At 42.1% G+C, this 22,171-nt stretch overlaps 3 protein-coding genes and 1 long non-coding RNA gene across 11 annotated transcripts in view; all 4 read right to left on the reverse strand.

Moving 5' to 3' along the window:
• LOC115180571 (protein kinase C and casein kinase substrate in neurons protein 2) overlaps window positions 1–432 on the reverse strand; it is a 38,261-nt gene extending 37,829 nt beyond the window's left edge. For all 4 annotated transcript variants that reach the window (XM_029742754.1, XM_029742752.1, XM_029742753.1 and 1 more), the window contains exon 1: window positions 349–432. The gene's annotated coding sequence lies outside the window, so the exon portion shown is untranslated. The remainder of the gene's footprint in view (window positions 1–348) is intronic.
• Window positions 433–728: 296 nt separating this feature from the next.
• On the reverse strand, window positions 729–11,639 carry LOC115180573 (probable tubulin polyglutamylase TTLL1). 5 transcript variants are annotated; one of them, XM_029742755.1, is made up of 10 exons: window positions 11,322–11,638; window positions 10,881–11,001; window positions 10,227–10,435; window positions 9,785–9,965; window positions 7,730–7,867; window positions 6,525–6,633; window positions 6,155–6,298; window positions 5,893–5,979; window positions 4,101–4,264; window positions 729–2,560 (listed from the first exon to the last, which is right to left on the reverse strand). In XM_029742755.1, exons 1-10 carry the CDS (start codon window positions 11,362–11,364, stop codon window positions 2,428–2,430), a joined length of 1,329 nt encoding a protein of 442 aa, XP_029598615.1. In that variant the 5' UTR covers window positions 11,365–11,638; the 3' UTR covers window positions 729–2,427. The 5 variants fall into 5 exon arrangements, with proteins under 5 accessions (XP_029598615.1, XP_029598619.1, XP_029598618.1 ...); XM_029742759.1 differs by having other exon boundaries at window positions 10,881–11,008; XM_029742758.1 differs by having other exon boundaries at window positions 10,881–11,012.
• A 2,951-nt stretch (window positions 11,640–14,590) lies between these two features.
• On the reverse strand, window positions 14,591–17,710 carry LOC115180574 (malonyl-CoA-acyl carrier protein transacylase, mitochondrial-like). The gene is made up of 5 exons (XM_029742761.1): window positions 16,832–17,710; window positions 16,522–16,609; window positions 16,212–16,429; window positions 15,858–15,995; window positions 14,591–15,562 (listed from the first exon to the last, which is right to left on the reverse strand). Exons 1-5 carry the CDS (start codon window positions 17,324–17,326, stop codon window positions 15,290–15,292), a joined length of 1,212 nt encoding a protein of 403 aa, XP_029598621.1. The 5' UTR covers window positions 17,327–17,710; the 3' UTR covers window positions 14,591–15,289.
• A 1,241-nt stretch (window positions 17,711–18,951) lies between these two features.
• LOC115180462 (uncharacterized) lies at window positions 18,952–19,849 on the reverse strand. The gene is made up of 4 exons (XR_003873080.1): window positions 19,725–19,849; window positions 19,523–19,641; window positions 19,382–19,426; window positions 18,952–19,221 (listed from the first exon to the last, which is right to left on the reverse strand). It is a non-coding gene; the product is annotated as an uncharacterized LOC115180462 (long non-coding RNA).
• Between the last annotated feature and the right edge of the window lie 2,322 nt (window positions 19,850–22,171).

Below are 22,171 nucleotides of genomic sequence, written 5' to 3' on the forward strand. Positions count from 1 at the left end.
GTTAACGTCAGCTAATTATTTAGTTAACGTTAGTTAGCTACCTAACTAACTAGGTAGCCATCTACCAGGACCCATAACAAGTAATGTTAACTAGTTAGATCTAACGTTAGCTAGCTACCGACCGTACTGCTATGCCAACCATAGTTCGTTAGCTAGCTAACGTTAACTTAGCTGTTTCATACCCCACCTTCCAGCTGGTTGGATAGTAGTGGCTAACGTTAGCTAAAGAGCTTGCTTCTGGTAATGTTACATATAAAAACTTTCGTACAGTTGTTGTAAAGTTTAAAAACCAAAGTTCCAAATTAACAAAATAGGTATTAGACATAGCTGGACATGCTATCACTTTACCTTGAAGAGTTCCGCTCCTCTTGAGAGACGCGAATCAATGAATAAATTATCTGTATTTAGCTGGCTAACCTTTTACCAGTTTTTTTCTTACCAGCAACAGGAGACGCAGCATCAACGCACCCACCATCTCTTCCGGTATGCAAAATAGAAAACCTTCAAAATAATAGTTCTCATTTCAAGAACTGCAAACAAAATGAATATATGGCCACTGATATTGTTTAGCAAAACGGCAGCCCTGCCACTTGTTTTGGTATACAGCTGAGGGATGGGGAAATGTAACCCCTCTCAAATTCAGAGAGTGCTCTGACACAGTCCGTGTTGGTGTGGGAATCTGTCTAATGCACACAGGTGACCCCTAAAAATAGAGATTTACACAAATCCCCCATTGTTTAATTGGATTTATTACATGCAGACATTTGAGGCACCAGGAATTATTAATACATTTAAAAACCAAAAACATTGCATGTTATTAATTCCTATATTCAGTACATGTACATAAAAAAATATAATTGCAGCTACCTGTATGTAACAAAGAATGCGGGTAAAAGGATGACATGAAATGCATAACCAAATAGTGTCAAAAGTACATCAAAATACGTTATTTTAATGTAACAGTATATTTCATTGTGTACTAAAACCATCTGTAAGACAAAGGCAGCAGCACCATATTAGTATATATAAAACATGGTACAATCTTCTATACAAAAAAAGGCTAAATCATTAAAGGCAAAACCTAATGGTGACTGTTAAAGTGATAATTCACCCAAATTACAAAATTACATATTGGTTTCCTTTGGGTGAACTATCCCTTTAACAACTCTGGGGACCACAATGAGGTGTGGTGGGATGTATGGTACTGTATATAACAAATGAATAAAGATACTCTATGGGTTATTACATCATGTTCACTTTCACACAATCAGAATGGTTCAGTCTGTTGTAGCTCAGTAGCCACTTCAGCTTTAGTCTCTTGTATGCCAACCGCTCGAGGTGACCACACACTGTGACCAGCATGGGATTATCTTAAACACACAGGCAGACCAAGGGTGTGCTGGTCAGTGTCTCAAATGGCACCCTATTCCCTATATAGTGCACTACTTTTAACCAGGGCCCATAGGTAATAGGGTGCCCTTTGGGATGCAACCCTGGTTTCGAGGTCACCCCTCCAAGGTCACACCACAGGAAAATATTTGTTGGCATGTCAATGTCATCCACAACACAAAATTAAAGGTACTTCAACGTTTGAAGAGCTGACCTCATCCCTTTATATCCAGATATTTAACTGTAATAGCATTTCTTTATCCCAAAGGTGAACTTATGAGTAACAACTCAAAAGTAAAGTTGTATAACCAAACATTGAACAAGTCTCTCAGTTTTGTAAAAGTAATTCCAATACATTGACTGTCCTATGCATACTGTAGCCTTATACACTTTATAGCCTACTCCAGTGGCTTGAAAAGCAAACGCTTCAAAGCTCACTTTCCAGTCTTACTTTTGTTTGTTGTTAGCATTGTCCATTACACTATGTTTTATACAGTCAACAAATAGCAAATGCTTTTCGGGTCATACATTTCAAAATAAAGAGGTGAAACCTGTCGGTTTTCAGACATGAACAGAATAATTACACACGTCAATGTGTCTTAAACTAGCAAATATTCTGCTTGAAAACATAAAAAACATTCAAGTAAAACATTTCCACAACAATATATGTAAACATTATTCAAACAGGTGCATTGATTGAAATCCTCTAACAGTCATCTGAGAACGTCCCCTTCCCATTGCTATATAAAAGGTTGATAAATACTATTATTTGGTGTATTATACAGAGCTTCTGCTAAACGTGAGTGTGTGTGACCCTTTCTTTACTGACACACACGTGTCCTTGCTTGTGATGCATGGCAGGGTCCTCAGAGCTTACTGGGTCCTCTCCCTCCCTGTCATCCTTCCATTCCTCTGTCTGGGTCGTCCCTTGCCCGCGACCCCCTTTCCCCCATGAATGACACAGGAAGAGCAACGAGAGGTCAGTGAGAGGTCAGTGAAGGGACAGTGAGGCACAGTGAGGCGTTGGACATTACCACCTCACTTCCAGGTGGCGGCAGCTGGGCGAGGCCCGGTGCCCCCCTTCGCCATTCCCTTAGACCCCAGCGACTGGCCTGAGCGACTCCGTAGGTCACGTTCTGCATTCTCGCTCAGCGCCTGCTCCTCGTCGTACCTGAGGAAGGTAGAGATAGAGGGAGGGAGGCAGGGAGAGAGAGAGAGAGAGAGAGAGAGAGAGAGAGGCAGGGACGGAGGGGAAGAGACAGGGAGAGACAGAGGATAGAGAGAAAGAGTACACTCTTAGAAAAAAGGCTTCCAAAAGGGTTCTTCGGCTGCCCCCATAGGAGAACCCTTTTTGATTCCAGGTAGAACCTTTTTTGGTTCCAGGTAGAACTCTTTTGTGTTCCAAGGGTTCTTCAAAGGGTTCTCCTATGTGGATAGCCGAAGAACAGTTTTAGGTCCTAGATATCAAATTTGTTTCTAAGAGTGTATGTGTAAGACAGAGTATTGGTAAGAGCTACAGTGGGGTACGAAATTATTGACACCCTTGATAAAGATGAGCAAAAATAGAGATCTTTGGCCACACACACCAGTGGTGGGTTTGGCGTCGAAATGAGAATGCATGAGCAGAAAAGAACCCAGTACCTACTGTAAAGTTTGGTGGTGTATCTTATGGGGCTATTTTGCTTCCACTGGTCGTGGGGTCCTTGTTAAAGTCAACGGCATCATGAACTTTACCCAGTATCAAGATATTATTAACAAAAACCTGGTTGCCTCTGCCAGGAGGCTGAAACCTGGCCGCAAGTGGATCTTCCAGCAAGACAATAACCCCAAGCACACATCAAAATCCACAAAGAAATGGTTAATTGGCCCCAAAATCAAAAGTAGAAACCTATTGAAAAGCTGTGGTTTGAATTGAAGAGGGCAGTCTATAAGCGCAGACGAAGCATATCAAGGATCTGGAAGGATTCTGTCAGTGGAGGCTGCTGAGGGGAGGACGGCTCATAATAACGCCTGCAACAGAATAAATGGAAACCATGTGTTTGATGGATTTGATACCATTTCACTCATTCTGCTCCAGCCATTACCAAGAGCCCGTTCTCCCCAATTATAGTGCCATCAACCTCCTGTGGATTCTGTATGTAGGAATGGTCTAAGATCCCTTCCAAAGTGTTCTCCAACTGATAAAATAAGTAAGGATGCCAGATATAGGAAGTATAAAGACAATATAGTGATAACATCACAACAAAAATGTAACTCTGAGGTAAAAGGCTGTGTGTTGTCATTCTGATCGGTCAGATAGCTAGCAACAATGACTAGAAGCTGCTATGCAGTGAATCGTAGATGGCTTGTTTCAGTTCATCTGATCCTAAATCAGTTCACGGTTAGAGGTATTTTCTCTAACTGTTAATCCTGGCTTCATGGACCAATAGTTCCAAAACGTCAAACCCTGCCCATTTGGCACTCCAGTATTTGAATTTTTTTTTTACAAATAGTGTTGTTTTTTTACCCTGGGCCACCTTCCGTAGTCAAACGTTGTCAAATGTTGCAGATAGAAATGCCATGATTAGATCCGACTTGATTCCTTATTCTACATGTCAGAGAAGCATAGCATATTTCTATCTGAATATTCCGAAACGCTGCGTCCTGCTGAACACGCCCAGGCCTGTTTTCTCCCTCGAGCGCTGTGATAGGAGGAGAGGGCTGTCACTCACAGGACTTGGTAGTTGCCCAGGGCCTCTCGGGGTGGGCTGCGGTTCCAGCGGCAGTCGGGAATGTCCCCGTTGGGTGTGACGATGTTGAGAGTGTCATTGATCAGATTGTACTTCAGGATCCGGTCGTTGGCTGTGCTGGAGGTGAGCGACGGAGAAGCGTTGACCTGGAGGACAGACACGGAATAGACACACACACACACACACACACACACAGGTCAGGATAAGCATTAGTCATTATGTACACACGGGCCAGCATGGAAAGTTCGGTCCTGAGTATGAGTAGAGTACAAAGTACTGGAGACTAGTAACAGGCAGGAATGGCCTCACTATTTCACTGTTTTCATTTCCTATCGGTCGCCATAGGAACTGGGAGCTGCTTATCAGGCAGGAAATGTACCACACGGACAATGTAATAGCAGCAGCGGTGGGTGTGGGTTGTAAATATACTGGCACACACACACACACACCCACATGGACAACTAAGAGAAAGAAAAAGAGAGACCAATCCCGGAAAGACACACACACACACACACACACACACACACACACACACACACACACACACACAGGTCAGGATAAGCATTAGTCATTATGTACACACGGGCCAGCATGGAAAGTTCGGTCCTGAGTATGAGTAGAGTACAAAGTACTGGAGACTAGTAACAGGCAGGAATGGCCTCACTATTTCACTGTTTTCATTTCCTATCGGTCGCCATAGGAACTGGGAGCTGCTTATCAGGCAGGAAATGTACCACACGGACAATGTAATAGCAGCAGCGGTGGGTGTGGGTTGTAAATATACTGGCACACACACACACACACCCACATGGACAACTAAGAGAAAGAAAAAGAGAGACCAATCCCGGAAAGACACACACACACACACACACACACACACACACACACACACACAACGCTTGGTTGGAATCGCTCCCTTGTTTCCCAGCCCTTGCAGACTGAGAGACTGCTGCAGGTTAGTTCCCCAGCTGTTCTTCTACAATAAACATTAATGAGGGCTTGGCATTGGCATGCAGGCTATTCTGCCCCGGGTGGCTGTATCAGAGGATCTCACAGTGGATCAGCACTCCTACACACAGGGACGCTTTGTGAATACGGGACCAGGGAAACTTAAACGATCTACCAAAATAGATCTGGTTTTATTCCTGTTCAAGTCAAAAGTTTCATTCCTCTAGTACCCTCCGAGAATGTTTGACTTCATGTACTCAGCCAGACATTCACAGTGAGAAACCAATAGAAAGAAAACAACTCAGTATGCAAACAATGGCAGATAGAGAAGATTGAAGGAGTTTACAAAGTCATAACAACAGACAATTGTTTCATTGTGCCATTCCTAAATCCTAAAAACATACATAACTGCTGGTGAACCGGAGTACTGTTTGTTTTCTGTACATTGCCTTGAGCAGGTTTTAGTCAAACACCTCAGACTCACCTCAGACACAAACACACACCTCAGACACAAACACACACCTCAGACACAAACACACACCTCAGACACAAACACACACACACACACATACAAACACACACAGAGAGAGAGAAAAGTCAACCCTAAGGACATTAAACTTGCTAGACAGAGAAAGGAACGCAGCACTGGTTTCACTTCACAAACAACGCAGAACAAAGAAAACATTTTGACATGAGGTCATCTTAGTAGGAACTAGACTTAGTGAGTAAAACTAAAGCATGTTCACAATAAGAGAGACTTTTTTTACTTCAAGTAATTTTTGCCAATGTCATGTAATTACAGTGTGTGTGTGGGTGGGCGCCTCACCTCAATAAGCCATGGCTTCAGCTTGTCATCGATGATGATGTCATATCCATAACACTCAAAGCAATGTTTATCATTGTTCATGACGGGCTGTGGAGAGAGAGGGAGAGGGAGAGGAAGAGAGAGTGGGAGTGTTCAGAGGAGAAAAGGAAGTTAGTGCGTTGAGTGTGTGGAACAGGAGTGAAAAAGGGAAGAGCAGTTGCAACACAGCAGGGATAAAATGGGGAACACGTTTTTGTTTCAGTATGTGTGTGTGACCACTCACAGCGACAGCCTTTAGGGACTGCACCATAATCCAGTGGATCTGGTCAAACAGCCGGCTGGTCACCTCCTTCCCCCTGGTGCTCTCCAGGTACAGACGCAGGTTACTGACCGTCCACTTCCCACCGTGGACATGGTTATAGTCATCCTGCAACGTGTATAGATGTATTGTACACACGTAGAAATATATACACATAGAAACTCATATATTTATTTAGGCCCATTTAGTGTGTTGTATATATGTTATCTGTCTTGACAACACACGCGCACACACACACACACACACACACACACACACACACACACACACACACACACACACACACACACACACACACACACACACACACACACACACACACGCACACACTTACCCCATGTCTCTGAATGGCCACATTGGTCAGGTGCACAAACATGTTGTCCAGTTCACTAGTGCTGGGGGTGTACTTCACTGTGCAAAACCGGCAGAAACCCAGTTTATACCTGGAAGCAACACAAAGGTCCAAATGGACCAAATTGTAAAATACTGATCTGATCAAATGCTGAAGTTATAATTTATCCTAGTGGCAATATCCTTTATTAATGTTTCACAGAATTTGGAAGACTCATTTGCGACCAAGCTTTAATTTCCTGACTGATGTCTTGAGATGTTGCTTCAATATATCCACATACTTTTCCTTCCTCCTGATGCCATCTATTTTGTGAAGTGCACCAGTCCCTCCTGCAGCAAAGCACCCCCACACATGATGCTGCCACCCCTGTGCTTCACGGTTGGGATGGTGTTCTTCGGCTTGCAATCCTCCCCTTTTTCCTCCAAACATAACGATGGTCATTATGGCCAATCAGTTCTATTTTTGTTTCATCAGACCAGAGGACATTTCTCCATGTGCAGTTGCAAACCGTAGTCTGGCTTTTTCATGGTGGTTTTGGAGCAGTAGCTTCTTCCTTGCTGAGCGGCCTTTCAGGTTATGTCGATATAGGACCTGTTTTACGGTGGATATAGATACTTTTGTACCTGTTTCCTCCAGCATCTTCACAAGGTCCTTTGCTGTTGTTCTGGGATTGATTTGCACTTGTCACACCTAAGTACGTTCATCTCTAGGAGACAGAACGCGTCTCCTTCCTGAGCGGTATGACGGCTGCGTGGTCCCATGGTGTTTATACTTGCGTACTATTGTTTGTACAGATGAACGTGGTACCTTCAGGCGTTTTTAAATTGCTCCCAAGGATGAACCAGACTTGTGGAGGTCTACAATTTTTTTTCTGAGGGTTTGGCTGGTTTCTTTTGATTTTCCCATGATGTCAAGCAAAGAGGCACAGAGCTAGAAGGTAGGCCTTGAAATACATCCACAGGTACACCTTTTTCATAATTACAGAATTATGAAAAAGTATATGCATACTGCACTGTTTATAATGATGTATTTGCATTACATGTAACAGACTGTCTATGTTTCTGTTAGTATAGGGACAATTAAGTTATTATCTATCTATTACCTATCACCTATCCAGTCATTTCAGAGCCGTAGGACTTGAGGGAAATGAAACCGGACTGTAGGCTTTAGGTTAATCATAAACCTACATGTAACACTTGAGAGGTCGATAGGTGGTAACCAACACATAGAGACGCAGGTCAAACTTCTTGCCTCCGATCAGCAGTGGGTTGTCGATGTACAGAGAGATGACATAGGCCTCCTTGCCACTTGAGGCCGCTACAAACCTAGCAAAAACAAAGGAAACAGAGCATCAGTCATTTATCTATGGACAACTCATCTACGGACAATGGTGTTGAGAACAGCAGATTCAAGAGTAGTGGGGTAATACTACCTGTATGACATAAGACTGTGAACAATGCAAATGCAAGCAAACACTCACCTTTGGCAGCCACACACAGGACATGTTTATCAGTAGTTAGTAGAGGGGTGTGTGTGTGTGTGTGTGTGTGTGTGTGTGTGTGTGTGTACAGTTGAAGTCGGAAGTTTACATACACTTAGGTTGGAGTCATTAAAACTTGTTTTTCAACCACTCCACAAATTTATTGTTAACAAACTATAGCTTTGGCAAGTCGGTTAGGACATCTACTTTGTGCATGACAAGTAATTTTTCCAACAATTGTTTACAGACAGATTATTTCACTTATAATTCACTGTATCACAATTCCAGTGGGTCAGAAGTTTACATACACTAAGTTGACTGTAACTTTAAAAGGCTTGGAAAATTCCAGAAAATTATGTCATGGCTTTAGAAGCTTCTGATAGGCAAATTGACATCATTTGAGACAGTTGGAGGTGTACCTGTGGATGTATTTCAAGGCCTACCTTCAAACTCAGTGCCTCTTTGCTTGACATCATGGGAAAATCAAAAGAAATCAGGCAAGACCTCAGAAAAAAAGATTGTAGACCTCTATAAGTCTGGTTCATCCTTGGGAGCAATTTAAAAACGCCTGAAGGTACCACGTTCATCTGTACAAACAATAGTACGCAAGTATAAACACCATGGGACCACGCAGCCGTCATACCACTCAGGAAGGAGACGCGTTCTGTCTCCTAGAGATGAACGTACTTAGGTGCGAAAAGTGCAAATCAATCCCAGAACAACAGCAAAGGACCTTGTGAAGATGCTGGAGGAAACAGGTACAAAAGTATCTATATCCACAGTAAAACAAGTCCTATATCGACATAACCTGAAAGGCCGCTCAGAAAGGAAGAAGCTACTGCTCCAAAATCACCATAAAAAATCCAGACTACGGTTTGCAACTGCACATGGAGAAATGTCCTCTGGTCTGATGAAACAAAAATAGAACTGTTTGGCCATAATGACCATCGTTATGTTTGGAGGAAAAAGGGGAGGCTTGCAAGCCGAGGAACACCATCCCAACTGTGAAGCACGGGGGTGGCAGCATCATGTTGTGGGGGTGATTTGCTGCAGGAGGGACTAGTGCACTTCACAAAATAGATGGCATCATGAGGAAGTAAAAGTATGTGGATATATTGAAGCAACATCTCAAGACATCAGTCAGGAAGTTAAAGCTTGGTCACAAATGAGTCTTCCAAATGGACAATGACCCCAAGCATACTTCCAAAGTTGTGGCAAAATGGCTTAAGGACAACAAAATCAAGGTATTGGAGTGGCCAGCACAAAGCCCTGACCTCAATCCCATAGAAAATTTGTGGGCAGAACTGAAAAAGTGTCTGCGAGCAGAGAGGCCTACAAACCTGACTCAGTTACACCAGCTCTGTCAGGAGGAATGGGCCAAAATTCACCCAACTTATTGTGGGAAGCTTGTGGAAGGCTACCTGAAACATTTGACCCAAGTTAAACAATTTAAAGGCAATGCTACCAAATACTATTTGAGTGTATGTAAACTTCTGACCCACTGGGAATGTGATGAAAGAAATAAAAGCTGAAATAAATAATTCTCTCTACTATTATTCTGACATTTCACATTCTTAAAATAAAGTGGTGATCCTAACTGACCTAAGACAGGGAATTTTTACAAGGATTAAATGTCAGGAGTTTTGAAAAACGGAGTTTAAATGTATTTGGCTAAGGTGTATGTTAACTTCCGACTTCAACTGTATGTATGTGTGGGTGTGGTTGTGGGTGTGTGTGTGTGTGCGTGCGTGTGAGCACTCACGTGGAGGTACGGCTGTCTCGGGACCACTTCTTGATCTGGGAAAGTTTGTTGATGAGGAAAATGCCCTTTCCCTGAGCCTTCCCACACGGCTTCATTATCCACGTGCTGGAAGGACTCTTACGGAACTCCTCCACAAACAGATTATAATCCGCTGGAAGCATGAACGTCACCGGCACAAAGTCTGGGACACAACCAGACAGGGAGTGAGGGAGTATAAAAACGCAGAGAAATATGAAAGGACAGTATTGATGACATTGTTTAACAGCACAAGATAATGAGTGAGTTTAGCTTTTATAGCCCAAGACCCCGAAAAAAGGGAAACTTCTAGTCAGAGCCCTTTGTAGCAGGTGCAACTGAAATTGAAATGTATCTTACATCCACATGTATTTACGTATACTGTAAGTAAGCAGTGTGTGTGAACGGGAAAGCTCATAACTGCCACCTAAATAAAGGTATTTCCCGTTTTCGTCTTTCTCGGCCAGAGGGCTTCCCTCCTTCTCCATATCTTTGCGGTAGCGTTTGATGTTCTTGATCATCAGGTCCTTCCTGGTCAGCTCGTAGTGGTTGGGGAAGTGGTTGACCATCTGCTCGTCCGAGAGACGGTAACCCGTGTCCACACTGAACACGTTCCGGATGGTCTGGACGCTCATCCTACAGGGAGGCATAGACGGATCATAAACGGGGTTTCCCCAAGGCTGATGGAGATTCGCGGGGGGTAGTCAGTCAGGGATGGGATTTTTGTGATTAATCAGGAATTTCAGTTTTTCTGAATGACATTATCTGTCATTTACAGTTACACATCATTGCAATTTGTCGAATTTACCCCTGAACCAATATCTTTATGTATTTTTTACTGTTTTTTATGTTGTCCTGGGCTGTGTTCAATAGGCACAAATAAAAGAAAACATTTAAAAAGGAAGATGAGTGTTTTTATTGGACAAAACCAAGTAGTAATGCCTGTTTCAAAGCATTCTTCTCTCCTGTTTTGTGCCCACTGAACACGACCCTGATCTCTGTATGTGCTACACTGGCATTCATAAGCACCCACTGTGTATTGTCACTCAGAGAAAGCTCCATAGCTCCAATGACAGCCTACCAGTAGAAGTTCCAGTCCTCGCTCTCTGTGACCTGAGTCCATCCTCTCTTCTCAAAGTTGTTGATGAGTACGGATTTCTCAATGTCGGTCACCCATTTCACCTTATTAGCCATAGTTCCTCCTAGAGTCTCTCTCTCACACACACACACACACACGCACACACACGGAAACACACACCAATGCAAGCACAAACACACATGCACAGATGAGCTTAGCACGTGTAATAAACATAGGTATAACTAACGTTAATAGTCTATTGTTTTGCCCATGATGAGCCACTGCTGTTAGCGATCTCGCAAAAACACTGAATTCATGTGCTATATTCACAACTATCTTTAGGTAGCATTTTGGTGTAATAAAGCATTGGACACAATCGTGTTATGTCAGCTAGCTAGGTATCTATGTATCCTTCCACACCAAATAACAGTTTTAGCTAGCTACCTGGAAATCGATATTCTAATCTTCTTGTCAGACAACTGGTCATCAGTCCCAGCTAGCTGGATCCACCCTGCCTGAGACACCTGCAAAGGAGAATGATTTTCATCTAATCGTGATGTCTGGTTCAATCGCCTTCAAGGGGAATTTAATGCAAATTATAAAGGAGAAATCCTCAATTTATTGACTTCGCCCATGTACTCTGCTAAAAGGGTGGATGCTAGTTATCTCTTATGTTGATTTATCGATCCATCCCAGTCAGCTGGAAGATGAATACCGTGCTCTTCCGGGTGAATAACCTAGCAACCGACGACGCGTCGAACTGTCAAACATTCCCGCTCGTTCCACCACCGGGTGGCGCTAAATGCACATGGTCCAATTTTTTTGCATGCAGGGACATTTTGCGCCACATGTTGCCCTCTAGTGGTTGTTGAGAGAAACACTCCTCAAGGATCTTCCTGGTGTAACTGCCATAGGCGTGGCTGTTGAAATGATAATTGTGGCAGTTACCTGAAAACAACAAGATTAAAGGACGCTGCTGTAAGTAGGAACATTTTAAACAACTGTGAAATGTTCAAAACATTTTTATATTCAGGATATTGTTCTATACTGGCCATATTATTTGCGTTACAGGGCGGCGTCTACTTTAATCTACAAAATAGGTAAGTTTTACATTTTTGTTTTTCTACAATGCACCTGTTCCTTTGTTGTCAGACAAGGAACATTGTGTAGACAGATATTGACTGCAGTACTGCTCTTCCATAGATGTGAAACTCGATTACAAAATCTGAATAATGATAGGATCATTATCATTGTTTAAATATTTTACATTGAAATAGGGCAAATTATACTGTCTTTCTTGCTTGTGTGATCTTCAAATCGACCTTAGGTTTGTTTGGTGAAGAGGATGACATCACCTTGTTTTGACAAACCCCTATCAAACGTTACTATCCACAAATAATATTTTTCCCCAATTGTTATGATTTGAGCATGCTGTAGAGCTAAGGAATATATGATGTTATTAGCAATAATACTGTTATTAATGTAATAGTTAAATAATTCATAGTATCTTTATTACATTTTACATTATTGTATTTTTATTTGCCAATTATTTTAAAGCAAGACTAATGACAAATCCATCCTTTCATTGGATTGGTTTGAGACATCACATTTGTAAAGACATTATGTAATATTACAAAATCGAATGTATATTTTAAGATGACAAAACAAGGGAGCAATTGTTTTGCGACGGTATCCGTTTGGTTGATTTGAGTAATGGAAATCCACCATTTGCATTGCGACTAACTCTCCAACAGCACGTGAGCAGAGGGAAAGAACAGCTTAGGGACAGGTGAGCAGAGCCAGGGGTCTGTTCAACACTAAACTCTCTTGTTTCACATCTTGATTCCGAGTAAACTGACTTGACATGCACGAATGTAGGTCACACACACACGTTTGTTTATTTATGTATCGCACGTGCGGTACACACTGTATCTTGAAACCTCATTGAGCCCATCCTGTGCTGTGAATCCTGAAGATGACATATTTTCAGGATGAGGAAAGTTTGTGTGCACTGACCTGAATAATCTCCCCGGCAACACACTTCTGGTCACATGACTCAATATTTACACAGGTAGATAATTATGGGCGTTAAGGTTATTATGACCATGGTCGCACACACAGCTAGGTGCAATAACCTGTTAACACACACAAAAAAACTGTTGTCCTGACATGGCTTCCACATAATTTAGGAGTGCAACACACTGAAACTCATGACATGCGTGTGGCAAACTCTTTTCTTTATCAGAAAACAAAATGGTGGAGCACAGAAGAGAGCGATGCCGTGCCCTTTCCCTCAGGGCTGGACCTAGTGAGGTGGACAACGTCACCCTGTCTGATGTGAATCTCAGGTAGAGGCTACGTCACTCCAGTCCTGACCTCTTGATCAGTTTACACAGACGATACGAGATAAGAAGTTGTTACATTTTACTCAAACTCTGTCATAAATCAAATCAAATTGTATTGGTCACATACACATATTTAGCTGATGTTATCTCATATAATGATGTCATAACAGACATTCAAAGGCGGTATTTGAACCCTCATTTCTTCCTCCATTGAAGTAGTCACTAATCTGACATTATGGGTGAAAGCAAAATGGTTGAAAGTGGACACTTTGTTGCTACCCAATCATTGATTACCTCAAGGAATAAAGAACGCATTTCTAATGTTTCGTGAACATCATTTCTGTCCGTTCCTCCTTTAGGATCCATGCCAGGGCTGCCCGGACTACAGGTCGTCAGCTGGCAGAGATTGGTGACAGACTGGACCGTGAATGGGCAGAGAGACTCCCTAATCAGTGGCCTGTGCTACAAACTCTCCATGTGACAAGGCCTCCCCACACCCTAACTAGAAGCATCTACAGGTGAGAGGGCTCAAATACCAGGATGTATTGTGCCAAACAACTAGTAAATCAGTGCTTATTTTGCACATAAGAAATATTTAACATGCAATAAATGAAAATAATATGGTTAACAAAGATTTCATGTAACTCATTATCAGGGGGATACAAGGACAGCTTTGGGGAGTGAAGAGTTTGCCCGGCGTGGCCAAAGCCTGGTTGGCCTCCGCTGTCCACAGGCAGGCTACACAGAGAGCAGAGGCTTGGGTAAGAGCCACCAGCACATTACGTATACCTACAGTATCTACTTCCCTCACATCTCCTCATGTGCATTGGGGGTAGGGGATAAGTCTCTTCCTACTACTCATGTGTTGTCCCTTGCCCCTACACAGGTTTCCAGTATTCAACCTGCCAACTGCCCTGGTTGGGCCAAAGCAACACTTGCCACTGTGGCACTGGTGGCCACGGCAACCATTTGCACTGCATTGTGGAAGGAGTAGAAAGGCTAACCGCTGCACTGAGGGGGCCTTGGCTGGACTTCTGGCTACAATGTTTTATGTTGGACAATTTCCTAATTGAGTGCGATTTTTAAACACTTTTTACTATAGACTTTAAGAAAAAAAGAAATACCTTGTGTGTTATTGAATTGATTGTGCTGGATCACAGTTTTTATAGTCTTATCAACTAATGCATGTTTTAAAGACTGTTGCTGGTCTGCAGTCTTTTCTATGAAGATTGAGCCTGTTACTGGTTAGACATTTAATTGCCACAACTATCTTATGTAGCTTATTACACCATTAAATGGATGCTGGAAAATGATTTTTTTAATGACTTGAGAAAAAATTAAACTTGAGAAAAACCAAACTGACTTGACTCTCATAAATACCAGGTATTTATTAATTGGTGCAAGGTCACTTGAATGAGTTCATATGGACAGAGTCATTTCTGTCACATTGAAGGAAGTATACTGTAGGTAATGCATGTGTGTCAATGTCTTTAGTACTGTTTTACTCATTTTGGGTGATTGTCAATGGGTGTATACTGTACAGTATGTAGTCTGTACTGTATTGATACGAGTCTCTTCACAAATCCATGAGTCCTGTCTTACTCCTCAGACCATAATCATCTCAGTCATCGTGGGTGGTGATATGAGTCTCCACAAATCCATGAGTCCTGTCTTACTCCTCAGACCATAATCATCTCAGTCATCGTGGGTGGTGATACGAGTCTCTTCACAAATCCATGAGTCCTGTCTTACTCCTCAGACCATAATCATCTCAGTCATCGTGGGTGGTGATATGAGTCTCCACAAATCCATGAGTCCTGTCTTACTCCTCAGACCATAATCATCTCAGTCATCGTGGGTGGTGATATGAGTCTCCACAAATCCATGAGTCCTGTCTTACTCCTCAGACCATAATCATCTCAGTCATCGTGGGTGGTGATATGAGTCTCCACAAATCCATGAGTCCTGTCTTACTCCTCAGACCATAATCATCTCAGTCATCGTGGGTGGTGATATGAGTCTCCACAAATCCATGAGTCCTGTCTTACTCCTCAGACCATAATCATCTCAGTCATCGTGGGTGGTGACGTCCACGTGTGTGTAGCTCTTGTAGGCCTTCATGTTGCACTTCTGCAGCGTGGCCCCCAGCTGCTTCCCGGGGCCCACCTCGTAGGTGTGGGGGAAGCTCTGACCCTGGGTCCTCTCGAACACCTCGTGGAGGGTCTGCTCCCACTTCACTGGTGACACCAGCTGCTTGGCCAGCTGCCTGCGCATGTGGCCCTCATGCATGTAGCGCTTGGCGTCCACGTTGGAGTACACGTTGATCTCGGGCCGACGTAGCTAAGTTGGGATGGGTAGAGAGACGGCTTTGGTAAAGGATTTTTCCACTCATTTAAATTTATTTTGGCATTTATGGAGGGAAACTGTAAATGTTTTTAACCAGACTTATACAATTGACAATCTGTCTGTGGCCCATGTTAGGAATCAAATCTTGTAAACTCCACCATACTTCAACCAACACGACGAGATATTCTATACTTGACGTATGCTGTATATTGTAACGTCCTGGCTGCACAGTACATTGACCAACTGGAAATTGAAAATATATTATTGACTGATTGATGAAGTTCCGTACCTCCACCTGTCTGAGGATGTCTCTCAGGGGCTCGGTGGCAGACTCCATCAGCGCCGTGTGGAAGGCCCCACTCACCGGGAGCGGGCGCGCACGCAGGAAGTGAAGTTTCCTCGAGTTCTGTTGTAGGAAGTCCAGTGCCTGAGGGAGGGAGGACAGGAGGAAGTGTGGCTCATTCCCAACGTCAATTCCACCCCTAGCCCCTTCCCCTAACCCATTTAGGTATATCTGAGAAGTAGGCCTAAAGCCTGCTTTGACTCTGATCTCAAATAAATGTGAGGTACGTAAAGCCAGGATGTTGTGGCCCAAGAGAGTGACCCAACTTCAAAGAATAATGGCTCCCCATCCATCCACTACCTCTTTGTGGCCGGCGATGACTCTCCCGTCGGGGAAAAGGTAGTTGGCCACGCTGCAGACGGGATCCTTGATGCCCAGGCTAAGGCAGTGCTCCCTGGCCTGCAAACAGGCATGTTTGTACTTAGCCTGGGGCCGTCCCATTACCGACAGCATGCCGCTAGGGATCAGCTCTGACGCTTTCTGCATGGCCTCTGCTCGCACCTTCACCACATACAGGGCTGTAGGATGAGAGACAAAACTATGGCGACTTAGAATTGTTTACCGTCCGTTCATAATTAAGTATAGCACAGCATTGACTATTGAGGCTCACCTTCTGCAAAATCCATGGCACCAGAAAACACCAGGGCTGCAAACTCTCCCACACTAAATCCTGCAGCAGCCACACAATTCTCAATGGCCTTGAGATGGATGAGGTCGCATATGATGACAAGATGTTTGTAGAGAAATACAATAATATTATTGGTATAAAACATCAGGTGTGTCTTAGGCTGTATAGTTAAACATATATTTAATGTATACTTTGCCATTAAATGCACACTTGTAACTATTTAAATAACATGCAACTCACACAGCATCGGCGCATAAGCGGCTACAGACATGGCAACTACTATGTGGCTTACCGCTGGATTTTCGTGGTTCAGCCTCTCCACAGCTGCCAGTGATGTGACAAACACTGCGGGCTGACAGTGGACTGTCTTCATCAATTCCCCCTCTGGTCCATCTAGGCACAGAGACAGCAAGTCGTAGCCCAGTATCTTCTGCGAGACGCCAAACATGTCCTTGACGTTTCTGTATTTCAGAAGCCCGCGACCCATACCCACGAACTGACTCCCCTGCCCGGGGAAGAGCAGCACAGAACACTCGCTCGGTTTCTTTTTGAGTCTCCGTTGCTCTTCCTCCGTGGGCTCATTCTCCAGGAGTTGGTCTTTGGTCTCGGGTGATGCTTGTGTCCCGTTCTGTGAGCCATGCTGATGGGGGTTGTTTGACACTTTCCTGCACAAGAAGGGAAATGACCTCAGCTGCGTTATTGAGGGTATCCTCATCATGTTGAGGAGAGTAGCGCCTCTCATGTTGACTGATAAACCTTTTCGCAGGACGACGACATTAATGTTCATAGTATTGCCACATGCAATCTCTAAATTTGGTGTCCCCCGAAGTGGTTCGTAGGTTATATAAATTTCAAGGAACTCATATTATATACTCCGTGAGACTATCATTTGGCGCCGGGCGCAGCCATATTGTTTGGCAGAGAAAAGTCGCGTTCAATAGACGTAGGACGACGATCAGATTGCAGATTCACAAGAAATCACACAAAAACATCACAAGACGTCAAAAATACTCATATAGAAATAGCAATCTTTAGTTAGAAATATTGCAAGTGATTGTTTGAATATTTTCTCCGTTGCTTTGTAGACCTATTTACCTACACAAACAAATATGTTCAACTTCTGTAGACTATCGAAAAAACCGAGGTAAAGACAGTTACAGGTTGGATATTCGCCTGTAGTTTTCCTTACGTCCACCAACAGCAGTTAGGGACCGTCAACATAGTGACAAATCAAGTTTTTCACATTTCAATAGCTATTTAACCATTACTCCTAAAACTTTCAAAACTGGTTCTAGCTAACCCGATGGCATAGACACACATTGCACACATTTATTTTTTTGTCAATTTACATCTCGCACTATTTTAAATTATTTATTTACATTTTTGAATTTCAATAGCTCATTGGTCATATGACCTACTGGACTCAGACAAGGTTCAGAATGTCCACTGACTACTCTTCTATATTGCACACCCTTTAGTTTGTCCATTTTCATCTCATAAGATTTTACATTAATTTTTCATAATTTCAAATTTCAATAGCTCCTTGGTCATGTGACTTAGTGACTTCAAACAAGGTTCAGAATGTCCACTGACTAACCTTCTATATTGCACACCCTTTAGTTTGTCCATTTTCATCTCACAAGATTTTACATGAATTTTTCAAAATTTATAATTTCAATAGCTCCTTGGTCCTGTGACCTAGTGACTTCAAACAAGGTTGAGAATGTCTACTCAGTGGGCCTACACATTGCACACCCTTTAGTTTGTCCATTTTCATCTCACATGATTTTACATTAATTTTTAAAAATGTAAAATTTCAATGGCTCCTTGGTCATGTGACCTAGTGACTTCAAACATGGTGCAGAATGTACCCTTCTATATTGCACGCTCTTGTTTGTGTACTGTAAAATCACGCGGTGTAATGTACATTTTTCATAGTTTTAAATTTCAATAGCTCCTTGGTCATGTCAATTACACACCTAAGAAGCATGCAGTGGGTAAACACCCATATTGCATAACCTCTAGTTATGTGTCTTCTATATTGTTGTATATTAATATTAGTTTGACAATTAGGGGGTTAAGTCCAGTGTTGTGTTTACCCTTTTCTTTAATATTTATCTATAATAATTGGTAGTTCTAAGTACTTATTTTCCCTGTTTTTTGTTTTGCCACAGTATTTCACAACGGTACACAATAGGAAAGAGACAGATAATATCTCCTTTCGTCGTTAATATCAACCATAAAGGAAAAGGGCAAAGTACGAGAGTCATGCTATTACTTGTCCAAAGCAGGGATGTAGAGTGAGCTAGTGAGGTAGGCTGCAGTGGGTTTGCTGGTCAATACATATACTGAACATGTAACCACAGTAATGGTGGCCAGTAAATCAATGAATAAAAATGGAATATTGACAAATTAAACAGAAATTGTAGACCTTTAATCTTTTCCAACATGTCAACAGACACTTAACTTGAAATAAGTTTGAAACATTTCACAGTGTTAACTTTCTCTTTATCCCTGATTGATGTACATTTCAGAGCCTCTTCAGTGTGGATGGGGTATAGCATACATTTTTGAACAACAAAGACTGCACTTCCAGTTTGTGTTATTTACTCTGTTGAACTCTTTTGTCTTCATTCCTAGTTATAGCACATGGAACCACCATTGGCATGCAAAACATTAAATCTAAAACAAAACAAAGCGTAACACGTTAGAAATAATATCAAATATCAATACAGTATGACGAATTAGCCATCCATTGTGTTATATAATAAATTGTCTTACATGCCATCACTGTTGTCAAAAGATTATAAAGATTATAAACATGTTAAATAAAGTTACTAACCCAGTCAGTCTTTGGGCCACATCCAGGTTTTTTATCAGTGGAACTCTGAAATCATAGGCATGAACTGAACATATGGTTGTCCGACACAACTACATAAAAATAAAGAATTTACATTTACTTGAATTAAATGTCATTACATACCAGACATTTTTAGTATGTCCTCAGCCATTTCTTTTCTCAGTTGCTCCATGTGTTTTTGAAGGTTCCATATCAATTTGGGAGGGGATGTTGGGGAAGTTCTGTGCAACTTCCTTTGCCATCTACACGAAAAAGAAAATAGAGTTTTTGACCTAATTGTCACATAACAGCTAACCATTCATTATTGAAAATATAACTATCAAACCTGCATTACAAAGACCCCACAGCTGAAGGTGTCCTGCTGCATGGTGTGAGTTATTTCCCCTCCTTTCCACTTTACGTCCACCCAGTCGTCTTTTCCATGGCAGGATCTTCTCATTTTGAAAAATTCTCTTTTTTATGTAAACACAATGGAATTCTGATTAGTTATAGGCAAATGAATACACAAGCCAAATTTGTATGCTGTTTTCCTTAGCACTATAATCTAGTAGTAATTTAGTAGTAGAGGTAATTTCCTTTATACCCCATTCTACACACAGCCTAAATTATAGGCACATTTACAAGACAATAGTAAAAGTAGCATGTAGGATACAACCCGGTCACAGAGTGAATAAATGTAGAGCGTTTGTAGACTTTAAGAAAAAAATATTAAGTGAAGTTTCATCAGTACGTGCTTAAAGGAGGTCATATCACAAAGATCACAGATGACAGTGCCCACCAAATCTATGACAATAGAGAATGAATTGTAAGCACCAAAGTGTGTTCGTCAAAATAATATCTGAAAATCTCATTGTTGAACATAATACTTCTATTTGCAAAAGCAATTTATGATATATGCAGTTGAGGAATATTCCATGTGCCAACACTACATGTAGGATGGACATAAGACATTCCCACATACAGAATATTTAACTGTATTTTATTTTTTATTTTACCTTTATTCAACCAACTAAGCCAGTTGAGAACAAGTTCTCATTTACAACTGCGATCTGGCCAAGATAAAGCAAAGCAATGTGACACAAACAACAACACAGTGTTACACATGGAATAAACAAACATACAGTCAATAACACAATAGAAAAAGTCTATATACAGTGTTTGCAAATGAGGTAAGATAAGAGAGGTAAGGAAATAAATAGGCCATAGCGGCGAAATAATTACAATTTAGCAATTAAACACTAGAGTGATAGATGTGCAGAAGATGAATGTGCAAGTATAGATACTGGGGTGCAAAGGAGCAATATATATATATATATATATATATATATATATATATATATATATATATATATATATAAATAAAATAAATAACAATATGGGGATGAGGTAGTTGGATGGGTTATTTACAGATGGGCTATGTACAGGTGCAATGATCTGTAAGCTGCTCTGATAGCTGATGCTTAAAGATAGTGAGGGAGATATGAATCTCCAGCTTCAGTAATTTTTGCAATACGTTCCAGTCATTGGCAGCAGAGAACTGGAAGGAAAGGCGGCCAAAGGAGGAATTGGCTTTGGGGGTGACCAGTGAAATACAGTGAGGGAAAAAAGTATTTGATCCCCTGCTGATTTTGTACGTTTGCCCACTGACAAGGAAATGATCAGTCTATAATTTTAATGGTAGGTTTATTTGAACAGTTAGAGACAGAATAACAACAACAAAATCCAGAAAAACGCATGTCAAAAATGTTATAAAATGATTTGCATTTTAATGAGGGAAATAAGTGTTTGACCCCTCTGCAAAACATGACTTAGTACTTGGTGGCAAAACCCGTGTTGGCAATCACAGAGGTCAGACGTTTCTTGTAGTTGGCCACCAGGTTTGCACACATCTCAGGAGGGATTTTGTCCCACTCCTCTTTCCAGATCTTCTCCAAGTCATTAAGGTTTCGAGGCTGACGTTTGGCAACTCGAACCTTCAGCTCCCTCCACAGATTTTCTATGGGATTAAGGTCTGGAGACTGGCTAGGCCACTCCAGGACCTTAATGTGCTTCTTCTTGAGCCACTCCTTTGTTGTCTTGGCCATGTGTTTTGGGTCATTGTCATGCTGGAATACCCATCCACGACCCATTTTCAATGCCCTGGCTGAGGGAAGGAGGTTCTCACCCAAGATTTGATGGTACATGGCCCCGTCCATCGTCCCTTTTTATGCGGTGAAGTTGTCCTGTCCCCTTAGCAGAAAAACACCCCCAAAGCATAATGTTTCCACCTCCATGTTTAACGGTGGGGATGGTGTTACATTTACATTTTAGTCATTTAGCAGACACTCTTATCCAGAGCGACTTACAGTAGTGAATGCATAATTTTCATTTCATGCATTTTTTTTTGGTACTGGCGCCCCGTGGGAATCGAACCCACAGCCCTGGCGTTGCACACACCATGCTCTACCAACTGAGCCACAGTGGGGTCATAGGCAGCATTCCTCCTCCTCCAAACAAGGCGAGTTGAGTTGATGCCAAAGAGCTCCATTTTGGTCTCATCTGACCACAACACTTTCATCCAGTTGTCCTCTGAATCATTCAGATGTTCATTGGCAAACTTCAGACGGGCATGTATATGTGCTTTCTTGAGCAGGGGGACCTTGCGGGCGCTGCAGGATTTCAGTCCTTCACGGCGTAGTGTGTTACCAATTGTTTTCTTGGTGACTATGGTCCCAGCTGCCTTGAGATCATTGACAAGATCCTCCCGTGTAGTTCTGGGCTGATTCCTCACCG

Source organism: Salmo trutta, chromosome 40 (assembly GCF_901001165.1).
Source record: "Salmo trutta chromosome 40, fSalTru1.1, whole genome shotgun sequence".
In the NCBI taxonomy this organism is placed as follows: Eukaryota; Metazoa; Chordata; class Actinopteri; order Salmoniformes; family Salmonidae; genus Salmo; species Salmo trutta.

Bases quoted from the DNA above. Each gene is read 5' to 3' on its own strand.
- LOC115180574 (XM_029742761.1), bottom strand. From the start codon at position 17,326: ATGAACATTAATGTCGTCGTCCTGCGAAAAGGTTTATCAGTCAACATG. The intron at 16,430-16,521 runs GTGAGCCTCAAT...CTCATCCTACAG, and splicing joins TGCCATGGATTTTGCAGAAG to CCCTGTATGTGGTGAAGGTG. The intron at 15,996-16,211 runs GTAGTGGATGGA...TCCCTCCCTCAG, and splicing joins TCATCGCCGGCCACAAAGAG to GCACTGGACTTCCTACAACA.
- LOC115180573 (XM_029742755.1), bottom strand. From the start codon at position 11,364: ATGACCAGTTGTCTGACAAGAAGATTAGAATATCGATTTCCAG. The intron at 9,966-10,226 runs GTGGCAGTTATG...GTTGTGTCCCAG, and splicing joins CGGGAAATACCTTTATTTAG to ACTTTGTGCCGGTGACGTTC. The intron at 6,634-7,729 runs GTAGGTTTATGA...TGTTGCTTCCAG, and splicing joins CGACCTCTCAAGTGTTACAT to GTATAAACTGGGTTTCTGCC.